Consider the following 18,540-nt stretch of genomic DNA (forward strand, 5'->3'; position numbering starts at 1 on the left):
GTCATAAAAGAAAGGAGTTGAATTTGCTGAGGCTGCATTCCCCCTTTTTCCATCACGTCTGTGGTCGATATGGCTTGATTTGGAGAGGAGCTGTTACATGGAATGAATAGGATACGAAATTAAGGGCATCACAGTCGCGCTATCATGGGCAGAGCTGGAGCGGTTATTTACATGCAGAGAACAGAACGGGCTGGGAAATCGCGCACGGTTCTATTGATTTATGCTGAATGCTTCCCCAACAGCTGTGTTTTGGAGATAGGGAGGCTGGCCACTCACATAATCACGAGGTGGGTTACCTTTTTAGTAAGGATGCAATCTGCCTCCAATCTCCAAATCAGGCCACGACAGAGATGTGCAGCACATTGAGTGTGGCTTGAAATGTTGATATGTCGAAGTTCTTTGTTTGTGTGTTTATGAAGTTCTCACATGATGTTAGCTACCTGGCGGACTATCAGCGTTGGCGATTTATTTAGACGTGTTTGATCTGTATGCTAATTAGCAATAACACTGTGTTATGCAAAACGGGTAAATAAATGCACCAACTGTCAATGGAATTTTTGGTCAAATACGCCCTAAGAGAACTACATTTTATGTTATTTTAAAGCAGAGGGACCGACAACAGTAGCATCCAAATTGAGGCGGTGTGGGCCTGGCGATGCGGTGGTTAAGAGAGAGAAGGTGAATAGCGATCACACGGATAAGAATCCCTCTCACTTAATTGAGAAGAGTACCTTAATTTCTTTTTTCTTTTTATTGAAGCTAAAGCATTACCGAAAACATAATCTGTACTCGAGGTAAACTGTTCCAAAATATTTTCTCATTTGAATCATTCTAAGAAATATACCAATTTTTTCAAGTTTCATTCACACCGAGAATAATTTCACGCCCTCGTTTTGGTTCTAAGAATCTGAACTGGTTCACATAGTTAATTGAGTACAACAAGAAGCGTTGTTCTTGAAAAGATCAGAGAATATTGTGCCATTAGTCATTTTATACATGTGGCCTATATTTATAGGCTATATTTCACATGCCCCCAACTCGAGGTTTCAAATTAAGGCATGCATTATATCGTTTTGAATTATTTGAAAATGCCTGTCTTCGGTGTCATTTTTTTCTCTATTTCAGCGCATATCAAAATCATTGTTATTATTATTATTAATAATAGTAATAAATAGTTGTTCGTTTATTTCATTTAAATGATCCTGTAACACACACGGAAGTCCGAATGTGTTTCTCTCTCCTTCGCTGTTTTTATTTTCCTCCGTCTTCATCAAGATAATATGAATATATCCCAGTGGTGACTGAGGTGAAGTAGCTCCAGCGCGTAGAGAGAGTGCCGCGTGCTGCCCGCTGCCCGAGGCGGTGTCCTCTGGTTCACCCTGGATCCGCGCCTCGCGGCTGTTTGGACAGCTTTACCTGCTACATTAGAATGAAACTGTAAAACCTAAACCCATCAAAAGTCTCCTAAACCAAATGCCGGCACTTAAATTAAATGGTATTTGTGGGCCTTCCCGGTTTTGCATCTGTCCCAAAACTGGGTTACTACAGCACAAGACCGTCAGGGAAGCTTGCTTTAGAATGTGCTTATCTCCCTGTTTTAATGATGATGCTTCAATGCTTGGACACACATATGATCAACCCCCCAAAATATTTTAAAAAGTAATAGATACAATGTATAGTAATTATTTGAATAGCCTATGTGCTATTATCAATATGCATATTATTATTATTATTCTTTGTAAATATATTTCTAGTTAGCCTATGGGAGGCAAAATGTGGACACTGTAAACAAAGAGATGCTATCTAAAAAGTCAATCTCACTCTGACAATGAAATAATCTGGTGGTGTCTTAAATTCTCACCCTCGGTGAAATCTTCTGATTTTAATCAGTGTTCCCTGACATAATCACTCACAAATTATCTCCCCAATCTTCTGCTGTGCCCGCCACCAGGCAACATTTATGAATCAGACGCAGTGTAGTAGACTAGACATCTGCTTTTTATTTAGTTTGTTTTGGTTATTTTATCGCGCGCACGCGCACACACACAGGCCCCCCGTTCTGTTGTGACAGTGGTGGGGATTACAAATGACAATTTTTAAAGGGGACCAGTTTTTATTCCACTCTCCTTCTCTCTTGACACTGAAGCTTGGAGAATCACGTCTTGAGAGAGGTTCCATGTCCCACTCAGTAAGCTTCCAGGCATCCAGACAAGAAACAAAAAAACATGATCAGGATTTTTACATTTACTGTCATGTGTTGCCTCGGAGCACCTATAACGCATAGCCTACTTGGTTGGATAATGGAGCGCGAAACTTTTAAAGAGGATAATTACACGAGTCCGTTGACAGCTCGACAATGGCGATGAGATTGTTCGATGTGAGGCGGTACAGCAGTCTCCATCCAGGTTCAGTCTCAGGTTCGCTTGAGTGAGACATGCTCTCTGGGCATCATGGAGAGGGATAAAAGCGTGCTTTGTCAAATCAGCAATATTTCTGTTTCTCACACATTAACCCCGTACACCCGACTGAGAACGGCCTTGGTAAAATGCACAACCTCCAAAAGACTAAAAGGCCACCTACGAATATCACATATGTAGCTACCCTATTCTGTAAAATAGGCCTACCTCATTGCATAAGATGGATGTGGCAGTTATTGTTGTGGCCATGCTCTGAATATCAAGTGCTCCCATGGAGACCCTGACAAAATGCATTTCATATATCCATTTCCTTCGTGTCAGTTTGCATTCGTGATAGTGCACTTTGGAAAATGATATAGTATCGATTTTTATGCGAATGCAAGGCTATTAATAAAATCTGCCTTTTCTCCCCTTGTAATGTTTGCATACAACTCACCACACAATTTCTTAACGATTTTAATGCGTAATGAACGCCCAGCATACCTGGTTATAGAATTGTGCCATTAAATAATTATAATTTTACTCACTGGAAAAGGGCGCGCGCATTTCCTCTCCAGAACAGCCTGCGCGTTCTGCTCTGCTCGCTGAGGGTTCATTTCCTGGAGGTGACGTCACGTCCAGTGGCGTCGTAGAGGCTGCCTGTGTCAGTGGTTGCGCAGCACCAAAAAGAACATCCCCCTATTCTACAATGACATGCTGCCAATCGAAGAGTATTGGGTAGCCAAACTGGGAATTAGATACAAAATACCTCCCCACGGGGCAGCCCTCCCCCTCCCACCTATTACTGTGCAATCAAGTGCAACAAGGCGAGAGTACACTGCATACCTGACATTGGCATATGGAATAATTGGATGATCTGGCCTATGGTGTCAGTATGAATATATTTAATTGGTCAATTCAAGATCATACACTATAGAAACAATGACTGCATCAAGTCACATTTAATGCAGTCTTTTTGAATTAATAATGGCATTTTAGGGAATTTGCTGCTTGTCTATCTGTGTGTTGGGGGAGAGTCGAGAGGTCTAATACTCTGGGAGAATACTCTCTCTCTCTCTCTCTCTGTCTCTCTGTCTCTCTGTCTCTCTGACTCTCTCTCTCTCTCTCTCTCTCTCTCTCTCTCTCTCTCTCTCTCTCTCTCAGTCTGTTAAAGCCAGCTGAGGAGCCAGGCAGTAATGCAGTGGAGTGTTTTCAGACTGCAGTTCAGCCGCTCTGGCGTCCTCGCCCGCCCCTGCTCTGTGAAGCGAGGAAATCAGTCCAAATTGGGGAGTTAAGTCGTAGCCTGCCATTATAATAACGCGCCTGTCACCGCGAGAGGACGCACTGTCACAATTTTAAGAAAAAGGGCGTCCAACAACCTGCCAGGCTGCCACTGGTCCCTCGTTGTTGAGCAACAGGCTTCACGACTCTTTCTATTTATATATTTTTTCATGACGAGCCCGGAAATATTATTGTGGCCTGCAGGATTCATTGATTCAGATACTGCATTAAAAAGCAATCTACTTTAGAATAGAAAATAATAGAATGTAATTAAACTGATGTGTTGTTTTTCATGAAGTATCCATATTTTGTAATAAAATAGGACTTTTTAAAGTTTTTTTATTTTTATTTTATTTATTTTTTATTTTACTAGGCAAGTAAGTTAAGAACAATTCTTATTTTCAATAACGGCCTAGGAACAGTGGGTTAACTGCCTGTTCAGGGGCAGAACGACAGATTTGTACCTTGTCAGGGGATTTGAACTTGCAACTTGTTCAACGCTCTAACCACTAGGCTACCTTGCCGCCACATAATGAACAATACATTGTGTATAATGGGTATGAAAGCATTTGTGTACCTGTATTTGCTTAAAATCTAAACATGAAAATAAATGTATTTACTATTGGTGAGACTCTTGCAGGGTCTGTGAAAGAAAAATCCTTGCAGCACTTGGTCATCTCTCCTGGCCCACTATATTCAATTAGGGCGAGCAGGGCAGGCCCCGCCCCCACTGATGACACTGACAGACCCTCCTTAAGTTGCGTCGCGCCACAGCTGTCTGCAAGCATTGAGCTGCCTGGCGCCATCCTGAAAGAATGCCTTCACTGTAAAAAAAAAAAAAAAAAAAAAAAAAAAAAAAACAGAAAGAGCGAGAGAGAGAGAGACATACACACACTGGGACGGAGAGAGTTCAGAGAGAGCTATAGAGAGTGGGTGAGAGAGCTAGCGAGAGAGAAAGAGAGAGAGTGAGGGAAGCGAAGTAAGTGGAGAGGGTTGCCGCTGCGCACAAACAGAGATTTGATCTGTGAGTTCGGTGCTAGTCCGCTTGCACTAAACTACCTACTGCAAACAAGGCTGCGTCTAAACATATACCTCTGCAACTTGTTGAATCGGCTTAATAATAGAAACACTGTCAGGGAAAAGTTTAGGAACTTTTGAGTGGGACTGGATACGACCTTGGACTTATTCATGACAACATTCAAGTGAAACATTATTTTTGAATGTATGTTTTGAACAATTTTGTTTTATTTATAATACGGGCATATTCACCTTAATGTGAATCCCTGCCAAATAATCGCATTTGAATAGACTGAAAATAACATCTACATAGGGGGAACAACATATTTTTAAAATACTTTTTTATTTTTTATTTCCAGGTGAACGAAGGTAACGAAGAAAACTGGATTAAACAAAGCAGGAATTCGGACAGATCTTTTTCTTACTTGACTTGAATCGGTTCACTCCGGTGTATATGAACCTTTGCTAAAAAGCTATGGAAGTATCCGCGGACCAACCCCGATGGATGAGCCATCACCACCCATCGGTGCTAAACGAACAGCATCCCGGCTCGCACCACCCGGGCCTCGGCCACTCGTACATGGACCCCTCGCAGTATCCCCTTGCCGACGATGTGGATGTACTGTTTAATATCGACTCACAGGGCAACCACGTATCTCCATACTATGGGAACTCAGTCAGAGCCGTCCAGAGGTACCCACCTCCTCCACATAGTAAGTACTGCTTCATTACGCGTCGTTTTAGGCTACTATTGAATTGTTTATATTTGGCATGGTCATATTTAACTAAGATAGAGCTAACATAAGAACAATTCGTCTTCAGATGGTTGTCAATTTTAAAATGTCTGAACCGAAATATTTGTCTAATGGGTTTTAGCCTCAGCGGATCCGGATAATTTAAAAATGCGAGGGCCATATGAAACCATGCAGTCCTCTGTTATGTGTGTCTTACCTCTCTGGTGGTGTACCTTTGGTTTCATATGTTTCCCGTTGTGAGTATAGCTATCAGTGAGCAATTAGAAATCAATGACATGTTTAAATCAAATAAATTAACGCGAGTTACAAATTAACAGCATGTTACTATTGTCAAATATAACATGTATGTTTGTATCATGGTTAAATTCAAATATGTTACCAAACAAATGAATGTGTAGACCTTCGGACAGAGAGAATTTGGAAGGCCCCATGAGATATATTTTGTCATTTCAGACTATCATTCTTCACCACACAACCGTGTCCATTTTATGGCAGGTAAACTATGAGTTATCATTTAATTATAGATATTCCTGGAGAGAAAATAACTGCGGAAGAGCAATTGGTTTAATTTATTGACATGACTTCCTGAACGGAATAGTGAATCATGACCCGGTTTCTGTAGCGATGTTTCCTATGCTAAAACACCACTGTTCAAACCCTCTGCACTGACACTGGCGTGCTACTCAAACTGCTGCTCTGACACAGTCATTCAGGCCCTGGGTTTCGGCTAGACCAAAAAAATGAGGTAGACTGGAGTCAAGAGGGACAATTTGGGTCAGAGCATGTGTTGTCAGTTGTGTAGGCCTGGTGTGCAGTTGTATCTTGTGTCCCCGAAGAGAAGTCGTGGGTGATGTTTTAATAAAATGGCGTATGTTTAAAAAAAATGTTTTCCATAATCGATTTATGGGCTTTCTTAATGAAAATAATCAAAAGTCTAAGTCATTGTAGTTGCAGTTTCTCCACTGGTAAATCACATCTGAATCCACTCATATAAGTATCAAACGAACAAGACCGTTTTGTTTCAATAGAATGTGTGGCCAAACTTTTTTAATTGACAGTGACTGAGGTACACCTTTAATTTGTAACGAAGTGATATTATTTGTGTAATTTACATAGCAGGCCTAGACCTACATGGCGATGTCAAACTGAAACCAGCATAAATGTGAGATATTGTTGTTTAATGTCAACAAAATGATCATAAGGGAAAGTGATCAAATCGTGAGAGTAGGCTAATTGAATGTAGGCCTATTGTAATTTTCTTCACCGAGAAAAATACTGACAGGGGTGTATTATCCTATTTTCTATTACAGGTAGTCAGGTGTGTCGCCCCTCTCTACTGCACGGCTCTCTGCCGTGGCTGGACGGAAGCAAAGCGATGCAGCACCACAGCACTTCCCCGTGGAACCTGAGTCCTTTCCAGAAGAGCTCACTTCACCACGGTTCCCCCGCAGGTCTCTCTGTCTACCCCCCGGCGTCCTCCTCCTCCCTGTCCGGGGGCCACTCCAGCCCGCACCTCTTCACCTTTCCCCCCACTCCTCCGAAAGACGTGTCCCCGGACCCAGGCATCTCCACTCCGGGCTCAAGCAGCAACAGTCGCCAACAGGAGGAGAAAGAGTGCATAAAGTACCAGGTATCCCTGGCCGAGAGCATGAAACTGGAGTCTCACAGCCGGAGCATGGCATCAATCGGAGCGCAATCCTCCGCCCACCATCATCACCCCATCGCCACATACCCATCCTATGTCCCCGAATACGGCCCAGGCCTCTTCCCACCAAGTAGCCTGATAGGTGGGTCATCTTCTAGTTATGGTTCCAAAACAAGACCAAAAACAAGGTCATGTTCAGGTAGGCGTGCATTTTATTATATTACCATTTGATTTCACCTTAGAATTTATGACATTGATGATATCCAGGTGTAATCCCAGTGTGCCCGTTTCAGAATCGGGACCTTTTTTCGTTCTTCACACAAAAAAACTGTAACTTTGAGTGACAGCCAAGGCCTTTCTCCAGCCCTTGCAGGCCCATAGAAAGTCAAATGTGTCTCAAATGAAGTCATGCACAAGATTCGTTTGAGGGGAAATACAATAGCAGTGGCAAGGAAAGCACGTGTCGGTAATAATAATATAATTAATAATAATAGCAATAATAATGATAATAACAATAATAATACATTCAAAATAATAATAAAAAAGTATTGCATGGATAATCCGGGTTTCTAACTCTACATCAATTTTACTGAGTAATAATTTTAATTGGGGACGTTATAACGTTTCTATTTGTTATTAGGCTACACAAACATGTTTAATCTCATTCAATCAGCACCACGATGTGTTAAAACACATTGCTTGGAATAGAAAGCGAATTAAATAAATCAACGCGCATTTGCCCACATAAGATTGAACGATTTTCCACTTTCCAAAGCAAATGAATTTAGTCCAGTGAATGATTAAACAGCTTTAGTGCCCTTAAATCAGATGAGTTCAGAATAGTTTTAAGCTGTGTATAGACCTAAACCATATCCGTTTTCAGTTGTTCTATGTTTCACAGAGGGAACGAGAGAGAGGCTAAATCTGTGACCGCGGTCTCCGTGCCGGCATGGCTGTCTCGCGCCCGTTTAGATAATCCCATTACTGTCAGACTGGTGCACGCGACAGTTGCATTGTTTACGCAGAGCCAGTAATAACTTTGATAGAGCCCGGATGCGGGGCTGCATTGAGAGGGGTAATCACGAATGAGCACTCTCCGTGGCAGAGGGGCACAACTGGCGAAGCGGAATGCTATCCAAGCAAGTGGGGGTAATTAAAATAAAAGGTTATTCAGACACCGCTCGAAACCAGTTAACTGTAATAAGATTAATATCAGTGCCACATAGCATTAGGAGACATATAGAACACAGTGGATTAGTCGATGCATATCATCAGGCATATTCAATGCTGAATAATATTCGCTTATTACAAACAAAAATATAAATCATTTTAATTTGAGGATAAAGTATGTGTGTGCTGTAATGTGCGTAAAGATACATCCTCTAAAATGAATCTTAAATAGGTTAGCTATTAATGAGGTCATATAATGGAATGTGTCTACATTGCAAACCTGCAGATGAAAATAAGTAATTGAGAAAGGTCGACTCTGTGGTCTTCTAAACATAAACCCCGGAACACGCCTTGCACAATACGAAATCCTGTAGTAGCCTATTTCTCAGAGCCCTATTGTGGAGTGGATACATTTGTTTAGCTGTGTTACCCAGTCTCCTCTCTCTAAAACCACCATTGATTTACAACGTCCTCCGTGTCTGCTGAGGTCTCTGGAATGTCTATCACATCTAACAAGGCAGAACCAGAAGTGACGCGTATCAGTCTCTGAAGAAATGGAGCGGTTTTTGCAGTCATACGGGGAAGTGCGGGTGAGTAGAGGCAGTAAAGGCACCTCACGGCGCAAGGCCTCCTCTCTATACGCGTCTATGCTTTCAAATAATCCTGCCGCGATGCTCGGTTGTTTCAGTTTCAGTGGTGACGCCACATAGACCTGGGGATCAGGAGACCACCTTAATGAAACTGTTAACGCGCCTCTCACCTGTCAGTGTCACTAGAGAAGTGCCATTCAAACCCAAATGCTGGTTTGGAAAGACAGTGGTCATTCCAATCAAATAAACAGGCCTACATATGAATGAATTCGCCTCGTTTACAATGACATATTATTGTTATTATTATTACTTTACACCACTGTGAAATGAGAGATTGTGTGTGTGGGAGAAAGAAGAGGGTACATTTTAATCACAAAAACATGATTGAACCCATAGATTATGCAAGCCCTTTTCTAAAGATAGGCTATCAGTTTGAATTAATATATTATGCATTTGATGAAATGATGTGTGACCTCATTGTGGCAGTAATCGACCATAACAGACCTGCTTTATTCAATGATAGTCAAATGTTTGTATGATGTCAGACATATTGTATGAGGTAACTTTGGAAACACTATGAATTGAGAAAGGCCTACTAACTCCAGGGTCAAATGTTGATATCAGTTGTAGCCTAACGGAGGCTGGGCTTTTTCCCACTTTGAATATTCAATGCATTGTTATAGGCCCACTGTATTATTATTAATATTATTATTATCATCATGATCAATAATAGTAGTAGTAGCAGTTGTAATAGTATTATTATTATTATTATTATTATTATTAGTAGTAGCAGTTATTATTATTATTATTATTAGTAGAAGTAGTAGTAGTAGTAGCAATTATTATTATTAGTAGTAGTAGCAGTGGTAGTAGTAGTAGTAGTAGTAACAGTTGTATTATTTTTTATTAGTAGTAGTAGCAGTTTTATTAGTATTGTTATTATTATTATTAGTAGTAGTATAAGTAGTAGTGTTATTATTATTATTATTAGTAGTAGTAGTAGCATTAGTAGTAGTAGTAGTGTTAATATTATTATTATTAGTAGTAGTCGTAGTAGTAGTAGTAGTAGTAGTAGTAGTAGTAATAGTGTTATTATTATTATTATTATTATTAGTAGTAGTAGTAGTAGTAGTAGCATTAGTAGTAGTAGTAGTAGTTATTATTATTATTATTATTATTAGTAGTAGTAGTAGTAGTAGTAGTAGCATTAGTAGTAGTAGTAGTAGTAGTGTTATTATTATTATTATTATTATTATTATTATTATTATTATTATTATTAGTAGTAGTAGTAGTAGTAGTAGTAGTGTTATTATTATTATTATTATTATTATTATTATTATTAGTAGTAGTAGTAGTAGTGTTATTATTATTATTATTATTAGTAGTAGTAGTAGCATTAGTAGTAGTAGTAGTAGTGTTATTATTATTATTATTAGTAGTAGTAGCATTAGTAGTAGTAGTAGTAGTAGCATTAGTAGTAGTAGTAGCATTAGTAGCAGTAGTAGTAGTAGTAGCATTAGTAGTAGTAGTAGTGTTATTATTATTATTATTAGTAGTAGTAGTAGTAGTAGTAGTAGTAGTAGTAGTAGTAGTAGTAGTAGTAGTAGCATTAGTAGTAGTAGTAGTAGTAGTAGCATTAGTAGTAGTAGCATTAGTAGTAGTAGTAGTAGTAGTAGCATTAGTAGCATTAGTAGTAGTAGTAGTAGTAGTAGTAGCATTAGTAGTAGCATTAGTAGTAGTAGTGTTATTATTATTACTAGTAGTAGCATTAGTAGTAGTATTAGTATTAGTAGTAGTATGCCTAGTAGTATACTTTTTTATTATTTTTATTATGTAATATGAATGTTATGCCACTATTAGAAATAATTATTTTGTGTGATGACATTTTCTACGATGTTTATAACAACCTTTCTCCCTCTTGACCTGAGGGATCAAGTGTTCCAGATGTGAGATGCTATGTTTAGTTTACAAGGGGCGAACTGATCTCGGCGCTCTCTCCATGTTGTGTATCGTTTCTGCTTTCAGAAGGTAGAGAGTGCGTTAACTGTGGAGCTACATCGACCCCGCTCTGGAGGCGGGATGGCACTGGTCACTATTTGTGTAACGCCTGCGGACTCTATCACAAGATGAACGGGCAGAATCGGCCCCTCATCAAACCCAAGCGACGACTGGTATGTCCCTGCCACTTTGTATTGATGACACTTCCGTCTTTCTCTCTTTCTCTACCCAGGAAGAAGTGTTAGCTGCAGGAAATTGACTCGCCAAGTGCAGGTCTCGAATTCTTTTAGATATACAGTAATAGCAAACTGCAGATTTATTATTGCTATTGTTATGCATTTTTTAAATGATTTGCTTCATCAATTATTATTTTTCCGCTTCAATTGCCCTACTGTTTGATATTTGGGGCGGCAGGGTAGCCTAGTGGTTAGAGTGTTGGACTAGTAACCGCAAGGTTGCAAGTTCAAACCCCCGAGCTGACAAGTTACAAATCTGTCGTTCTGCCCCTGAACAGGCAGTTAACCCACAGGCCGTCATTGAAAATAAGAATTTGTTCTTAACTGACTTGCCTAGTAATATAAAGGTAAAATACAAAAATAAAATAAAAATTCTTAAGAGGAAAAAAAATAGGAGAAAATATATTCCTCTTATTATGCATTGAGGCAAATCGAAAAATATTCCATCCAAATCCTCACTTCCCGCATAGGAATAATATCTGCAGTTGACATACTGTAAATGGCATACTTAGAATTGGACGTTTATATGGTTTAGATGAGAGATGTAGGCTACCATGCACCTTGCAGTATTTGGAGAGGAACACCCTAAATTTTTTAACACCAGAAAGCTGAGTACTTTAGAGCAGTTCCCCTACCTCCCTGTATGGTTAGATAAAGGGGAAAACTTTCTTGGCAGGGGACGTCTCGCGTGGACTGCTCTTTTAGCAGCCAGCCAGCTTCTGCTCTAGCCTATATCACCCCGTCTCTCTCTAATGTGAAAACCCGACTTCCCAGGAAAAAGCTGCCGGATATCTGAGCAGCGCAGATAAGTAGCTTTTAACAACATAGCCCGCTTCCCCAGTCTAAACATGAAGGGGACCGGGGACCGAATCAGCGCAAGGAGCGGCCCAGGGCACGCAGGAGTCACGACTCTAGATTGTACTTCTCAGAACTCAGGGAATCTCTGCAGAATGTTCAAATACTGAGGGAAAATAGTAAGAAAAGGAAAAGAGAAAAGAGAGAGGGAAGTCTGAAGAAGAAGTCTGGCAGGAGATGGATACAGTGAGCTCCATTTTCCAGTACACAATAACTTTATTTTCGCGTTAATGGAACTCAAGATTGGTGTGCAAAGCAATTACATTATTTAAGTCACGCATGAACATGGGTTATTAGGCCACCAGATGTAGATAATTGGAAACCCCCGAAAGATAGTGTAGTGCCTTTTGTTTAGCCCATTCGGTGTTAACGGGTACTGTGTCCAATTCGGTCATCTCGTCTATCGATTGGTTTTTATAGATTATAACATCAATGTCAGGCCGGTCAGCTAACTGGCGTCTGAGGCAGGCATTTCAATCCATGGGAATGTCGAGTCCTCTCCCCATGCAAGTCGAAACGTATCTTGAATGTAAATCAGCGCATTAGCTCTTCCCAGTTTAAAAAAAACTATTTTCTGTAATTGGCTAATATGCCTATATTGTATGTCAATGTGGACGGTATGCCGATATTCAAGCTTATATGGCAATATTCAAGCTTATATGGCGATATTCAAGCTTACCATCTTCATCCACGAGCATATCATTTTGTCCATTTAATTCATTAGCCATGTTATATTGTGAAACCCCCTTGACAGCTCAACATGATTAGATATGTAAAAACATCAGAATAGTTATTGTTTGAGCTTGCTATGCACATATTTATGATTTAACATATAATTTCCCACCCATGGGAGGCTAGAGATTTGTTAAAAAAAATACATCATTCTGTCCGCCATCATGCTCTCACCGTAAAACTAATTGTAGTTTATTTGTATAACCTGTTGAGTTCCATATTTAAACATAAGGAGCAGACACTATCTTGCTGTTACTTAAGCACTTAGTCGCTTAACGGGAAAATGTAATCAGATTTAATAGGTCCCATTTCATGCCACTGCTTTTATGTCGTCTGTAAATATTTACTCTTGAGAGGGCATGTGCGCATGATGCTATTTTTAGCCTCGAGTCAAAGCAGCGCTGTTTTGAGATTTTGTCCTTCTTTTTAAACTAGTTGCAGAAAGTTGGATAGACAGAGCTTTGCAGAAAGCTATATGTTAGTAATGTATTATAAATGCAACATTTGGTTTGATAGCCTAGGAAAAGGCCTTATGACTGATATGCATGTTTTTTTGTATCTCCTTTTCGCCAGTCTGCAGCAAGACGCGCAGGAACATCATGTGCAAACTGTCAAACGAGCACGACAACACTGTGGCGAAGAAACGCCAACGGGGACCCCGTGTGTAACGCTTGCGGTCTATACTACAAACTGCACAATGTAAGCAAAACAACAGCCTTTACATTATAGTAAGATATCTACTAATTTATCTAAGCATGTGTCGTCTTTCATATCCTTTCTTTTCTTCCTCACTTTTGTTTATTTCTTTTCATTTATTCTCTCCTCCCTTATTTTTTTCCATTGTTGGGGCACAAGCGATAATAAATAAATATAATAAATATAATTCATGTGATTTATTCGCAGCAAGTCACATGTACGAATCAAAATATATGAGAGAGCCGAATTAAGCCCTGTGCGTACAGCTTGGTTTTTGAATATTAAATAAGAGCTTAATTAAAATTCGATTAATTTTCAGACCTATCTTATTTCAGGCCTTTTGGTTACATCCACGCCAGGGACTTGAAGTCTCCCCCCTCTGACCACCAATCCGCCTGATTCGTTTTGGGGCGTGCTGGTTACTGTCTCACCACATCATTTCACTTCCTCAATCTGAGGACCCCCAGGAGCAGTTTTTTCTCTCTCTCCTTTGCTCTAGCTCTCTCTCTCTCTCTCTGGCATACACACTGTACCAAGAACGAGAGCTGCTGCGTAATTATTAACTAGCGAAACATATTATTATTATGATTATATTTTACTTACAGCCTATTCAACCTTCATCTGAGAGAGCTCCCCCCAGAGTTGGTCTGATAAAGTATCCCTTATCCTCACGACACTTCCTCCCTTGTCACGCAAATGCCCTTTGCTCCCTGTTAAATATTTTCCCTATGTTGGTTTTGGCAGATTCTTTAAGATGGAAGAAAACCTGAGAAAAATAGTTATCAGGGAGAATAATAATATTTCCCAGTTACATATTATATATTTTGAACTGACCCGACCTCAGCTTAATTGCAAAATTAGTTTGTTTTTAGTCAATTCAGATTTCTGTTGGGGCCTGCTCAATTTGAAACAAATTCCACATTTTACATGGAACATTATATGAAGCCTCTCTCCCCTTGTGCACAATGACTCCTAACCTGCACAGTGGCCACAGTGGCTGCAGGTGACAGCCACCTAACGCTAACCTCAGAGACCTTGATAGCCTTTCCAGTTTGATAAGGCTGTAGGCTACAGTAAACGTGTATGGACATATTTATTGGATGCTTGTGAAAAAACAAGTTGCCACAAAGATGTGACAGACAGTGTTGACACCCAAATCAGTTTTTTCCCCTCCTTGACAATGTGAAACAATGTTCCTCAACATTCACTGACATGTGAGTCAGGGTGTTTGCAGTGCGGTCAACCCAAGACCATTGCATAAGGTTTGTGGTTGTTTTCAGATTACTATAGGTGTGGGGAGAGGATATGAGGTAATGTACTGAATGCTCTGTGGTGGTCATTGAGTAAAGCTCTGTTGTGTTTTATTTGATTCAATGGGGCGGAGGCCCATGGCCCAGGCTTCCTATGTGAGATGCATGATATACATATACATAGTAGTATCAAAGAGCACAGCCTGCCTGGTCAGCTTTAGTTGGGCGAACTGCATTTCAACGTCTAGATAGCAGCCAGAAACACAGAGAAGCCCTTTGCTTTTACCTGACGTTGTGTAGAGACAGTGAAACCACATCACTCAGGGGCCGTAGCTCTTTGCCCTTTGCTAATCAGCTGGGCCACTCTGTGCTAAAATAGAGTCAGTGAAAAATGACAGTAACGTCTCAGAGAAAGTGGCTGAAGTGAGGCGGTGAAATCCCTGCTCCCATTTCTCAGGGAAGCGGTCCTGCCGATCAGGGAGGCAGCCGGCCTCATCCACCTCTCCTTCATAATCCTGCCCTGAGCTGGAATTCCATCATCCGGCTCTCATTCCCAGCTAAAACCTGTGCAGGAATATGGCAGCTCGGGCCATTTTGGCCAGCAGATGCCCATGCAGATGGAGGGTTGAGGGTAGAGAGACGGACTTGGCCGGCGCTGGTAGTCGTCATGGCCATGTCGGCTGGTTAGGACGGTGGTTGCCAGGCTCTCTTTCTCGCTCTGTCTCACTTTCCCACTCTCTCTCATTCCATCTTTCCAACTCTCTCTCTGTGTTTGCCTCTGTCTCCCTCTCCCTGGCATGGCAGAAGTCTAAGATCCAGCCCAGCTTAAGGGAATCAGCGTTTAAATCCAGCCAAACGTGGACTCACCCTGACACACACAAACACACACACACCCTTCTCCCCCCCACCCCCTACCGCTAACAATGGGACAGACAGATTTATTCTATAATGGGACTCCATTACATATCTCAGTGTCCCCCAAACCCTGAGCTCGAAACCTATGTGTGTCGCCCCTCTCCAATTTTCTATGTTTTGTTTTGTTTTTTGCTTGTTGGTCCAAATGCATTGACACAATTCGAATGCGCTTTACAGGACACGAGTGATAAACAGAGCTCAAGGCTTGGATTTTATTTACTTTCTTCGTTTGTCAGCGTTTTTTCGCTTCATCAAAGTCCATCAGAAAGCATGAACACTGCTCTTTGATATTTCGGTTCAGTTCTACTCTGACTCATATTGCTAATTCTGCTCCTTCAACTTAAGTAACTCCTTGAAGTCACTTACCTATGAAATATGAATATTGAATAACTTGCTTGTTTTAACCCTGGTGCATTAACCCCATGTCCCCCAGATCAACCGACCTCTCACCATGAAGAAGGAGGGCATTCAGACCAGGAACAGAAAGATGTCCAGCAAGTCGAAGAAGAGCAAAAAGTCCCACGACAGCATGGACGACTTCTCCAAGAGCCTGATGGAGAAGAGCAGCTCGTTCAGCCCCGCCGCTCTGTCCCGCCACATGTCCTCCTTCCCCCCTTCTCACACTCCGGCCACATGCTGTCCACCCCCACGCCCATGCACCCCTCCTCCTTCGCCCCTCACCCCCACTCCAGTATGGTCTCTGCCATGGGCTAGAAGACCCCAACGGTACCACCCACCTCCCAGAACCCCTCAACCAACCCTCCCCCATCCTCTTACTCCCAGTTCTTTTTCGCTTACCTGAATCCCAAGCTGAAAGACAACCAAACTGCTCTCTGCTGCCCATAACCAACTGCTCTGCTCCATCACCAAGCCGCCTATGATCTGACCTCATTGTGAGGGAGACAGGCTTTATGGGTCTTTGCTTTTGTTCAGTTGTCTCTTTTTTAATCTTTATCAAGTGTATCTACTGCGATCCTCAAAGCCTGGCAGACTGACTCACTGACTGTGGTTTTCCGACTCCTCGGAAGACCACATCGTTGTTCTCCGACCCAACCTGGGAGAAAAGATCCTGAAGCTTCACCCACTCCCTGACTGTCCTCCCAGCTGATAACCCCCAATCTGGAAACCCATTTGTGTTCAAACATTTTTCATGGGAAAAGCAAAGACTATTAACAATCATTACAAAAGCTACACCTTTTATGATGCCCCCCTCCCCTTCCCACCCTACTTCACACACCTGTATGACAGGACCCCCCCCACCCCTGAGCCGTGAGAAGAAGAGATGAGATTAACTTTGAATATATTTGTACAAATTGTATGAAATACAGTACATTTAACGAAGACTTTTGAATTAAGTAAAATGCCTCTGGGCAGCTAACGACAGAAGGGTACGAGTCAAGGCAAGAAGAGACACTGCCGCAGGAGAGTAGAGGAAGAGAGGACGCCTCTGCTTCCTGGAGAGAGGGATGAGAGGGAGGAGAGGAAAGGACAGAGAAAAGGACAGGCCTTCACTTTCGCCTGCTGGAGAACATGTTTGATGCATTAAGCTTCTAGAGAGTCTATTGTTCTGACTGCAGGCGTCTCTTTTTTGGATGTGCTATAGGTCTCGGGCTGTTGGTTTGTGTTCACATGCTAGCACATACACACACATATTCACACATCATACTTTCACATACACACACAAACACACACTGCCACATTGGATCACCTGAAAGACTTTCTTCTGGCCCACAGATTATATGCATTGTGAAAAAAGTTCCTGTATTTGTTATTTGTATGTATAATTCAGAGTACCAAAAATACGAAAGAAACAAAGATGTAGAATTATTTCTTTATGTTATGCAGACTGAATGGTTGTAAAAATTTAATAATAATCACTAGTGTAAAAAATGACTGCTTTTTTGTTTCGTAATTATTATTATTTTCTTTGAAAAGAATAAACTAGTTTAATCTCTGTTGACATGTTAGCCTGTGGTTGCGATACTTATTTTGTTCTCTGGTGCGATTTTGTCGTGTGATGTTTGACACATCGGCACCCCACCCAGACCTGTCTGGCCATTTTTACCCAGCATTCACAGCAGAAACTGACAACTCTCGTGGTGAAGGACAAACAGGAAGTGCAGAAATAAACAGTGGCACTGTGGCTGTAGGAGGGCTTACATGCCGGTTTATGGCTAGACAGGCAGGCTAATTCTCACAATCACAACTGACCTGCACTTTAAATCTGGTCATAATGGAACTGAAAGCTTGGCAGAAATTCTCCTGTCGGTATCCACTCGTTATCAGGAATGAATGTTTCTGGAGAGAGCATGTGAAGTCAGAATGTGCCTTCAGAATTCCATAGTTCTACAGTATGGAGGTGATTAGTGAAGGTGATTAGCTGTCTCAGACAATTTAGGGAATTCATTTAAATCAAACTGAGGAATTCAGACCCTCATGTAAAATAATAATTCTCAAAGTCTTACATGGCACATTTTGTCGCTTCTTAGCGTACATGTGCTTTTATGGAAGTCTACTACATCATGTCAATATTGTACCAATCTTAAAAAGCTGGCGAATACCAGACACAGCCATGATACAGCAATAGAAAACACATCAATCACACAGAGTAAAACAATATATTTGGTTGGAACAACTATTTCAGTACATTTTATCACCAACACACCAAACCCATGTGTAGCCTTACACAGCAACAGCAGAAAGATTTGATCTTGTCACAAGCAATTCCGCTAGTCAGCCGCATACCTGTAGGTGCTGAAGAGCAACAAATCATTTCCTCCCTTTCTTTTGAAAAACGATGACTGTTTTGAGTTTTGAACTGGAATATTGAAGAGGAACTCAGTGTCGGTTTCGAACGCAGAATCGACCACATTGTGGCTGAAGTTCCTCAACATCCCTCTCCTTCCCCATCAAGTGTAAAGTATATTCATGTGCGCATATTGATATACATAGAGCTATACATACAGTGCCTTAGGGGGGTGGGGGGACTAAATTGATTGAGAAA

General features: G+C 41.2%; 1 protein-coding gene across 1 annotated transcript; it reads left to right on the plus strand.

Moving 5' to 3' along the window:
- Positions 1 to 4,041: 4,041 nt before the first annotated feature.
- Positions 4,042 to 17,503, plus strand: LOC135514898 (transcription factor GATA-3-like). Its single transcript, XM_064938588.1, is given in 6 exon segments — positions 4,042 to 5,407; positions 6,760 to 7,293; positions 10,880 to 11,025; positions 13,249 to 13,374; positions 15,970 to 16,144; positions 16,147 to 17,503. Coding segments are annotated over 6 exon segments (1,323 nt in total). The 5' UTR covers positions 4,042 to 5,169; the 3' UTR covers positions 16,251 to 17,503.
- Positions 17,504 to 18,540: the final 1,037 nt, after the last annotated feature.

The sequence above is a fragment of the Oncorhynchus masou genome, chromosome 26, assembly GCF_036934945.1.
Source record: "Oncorhynchus masou masou isolate Uvic2021 chromosome 26, UVic_Omas_1.1, whole genome shotgun sequence".
Lineage (NCBI taxonomy): Eukaryota > Metazoa > Chordata > Actinopteri > Salmoniformes > Salmonidae > Oncorhynchus > Oncorhynchus masou.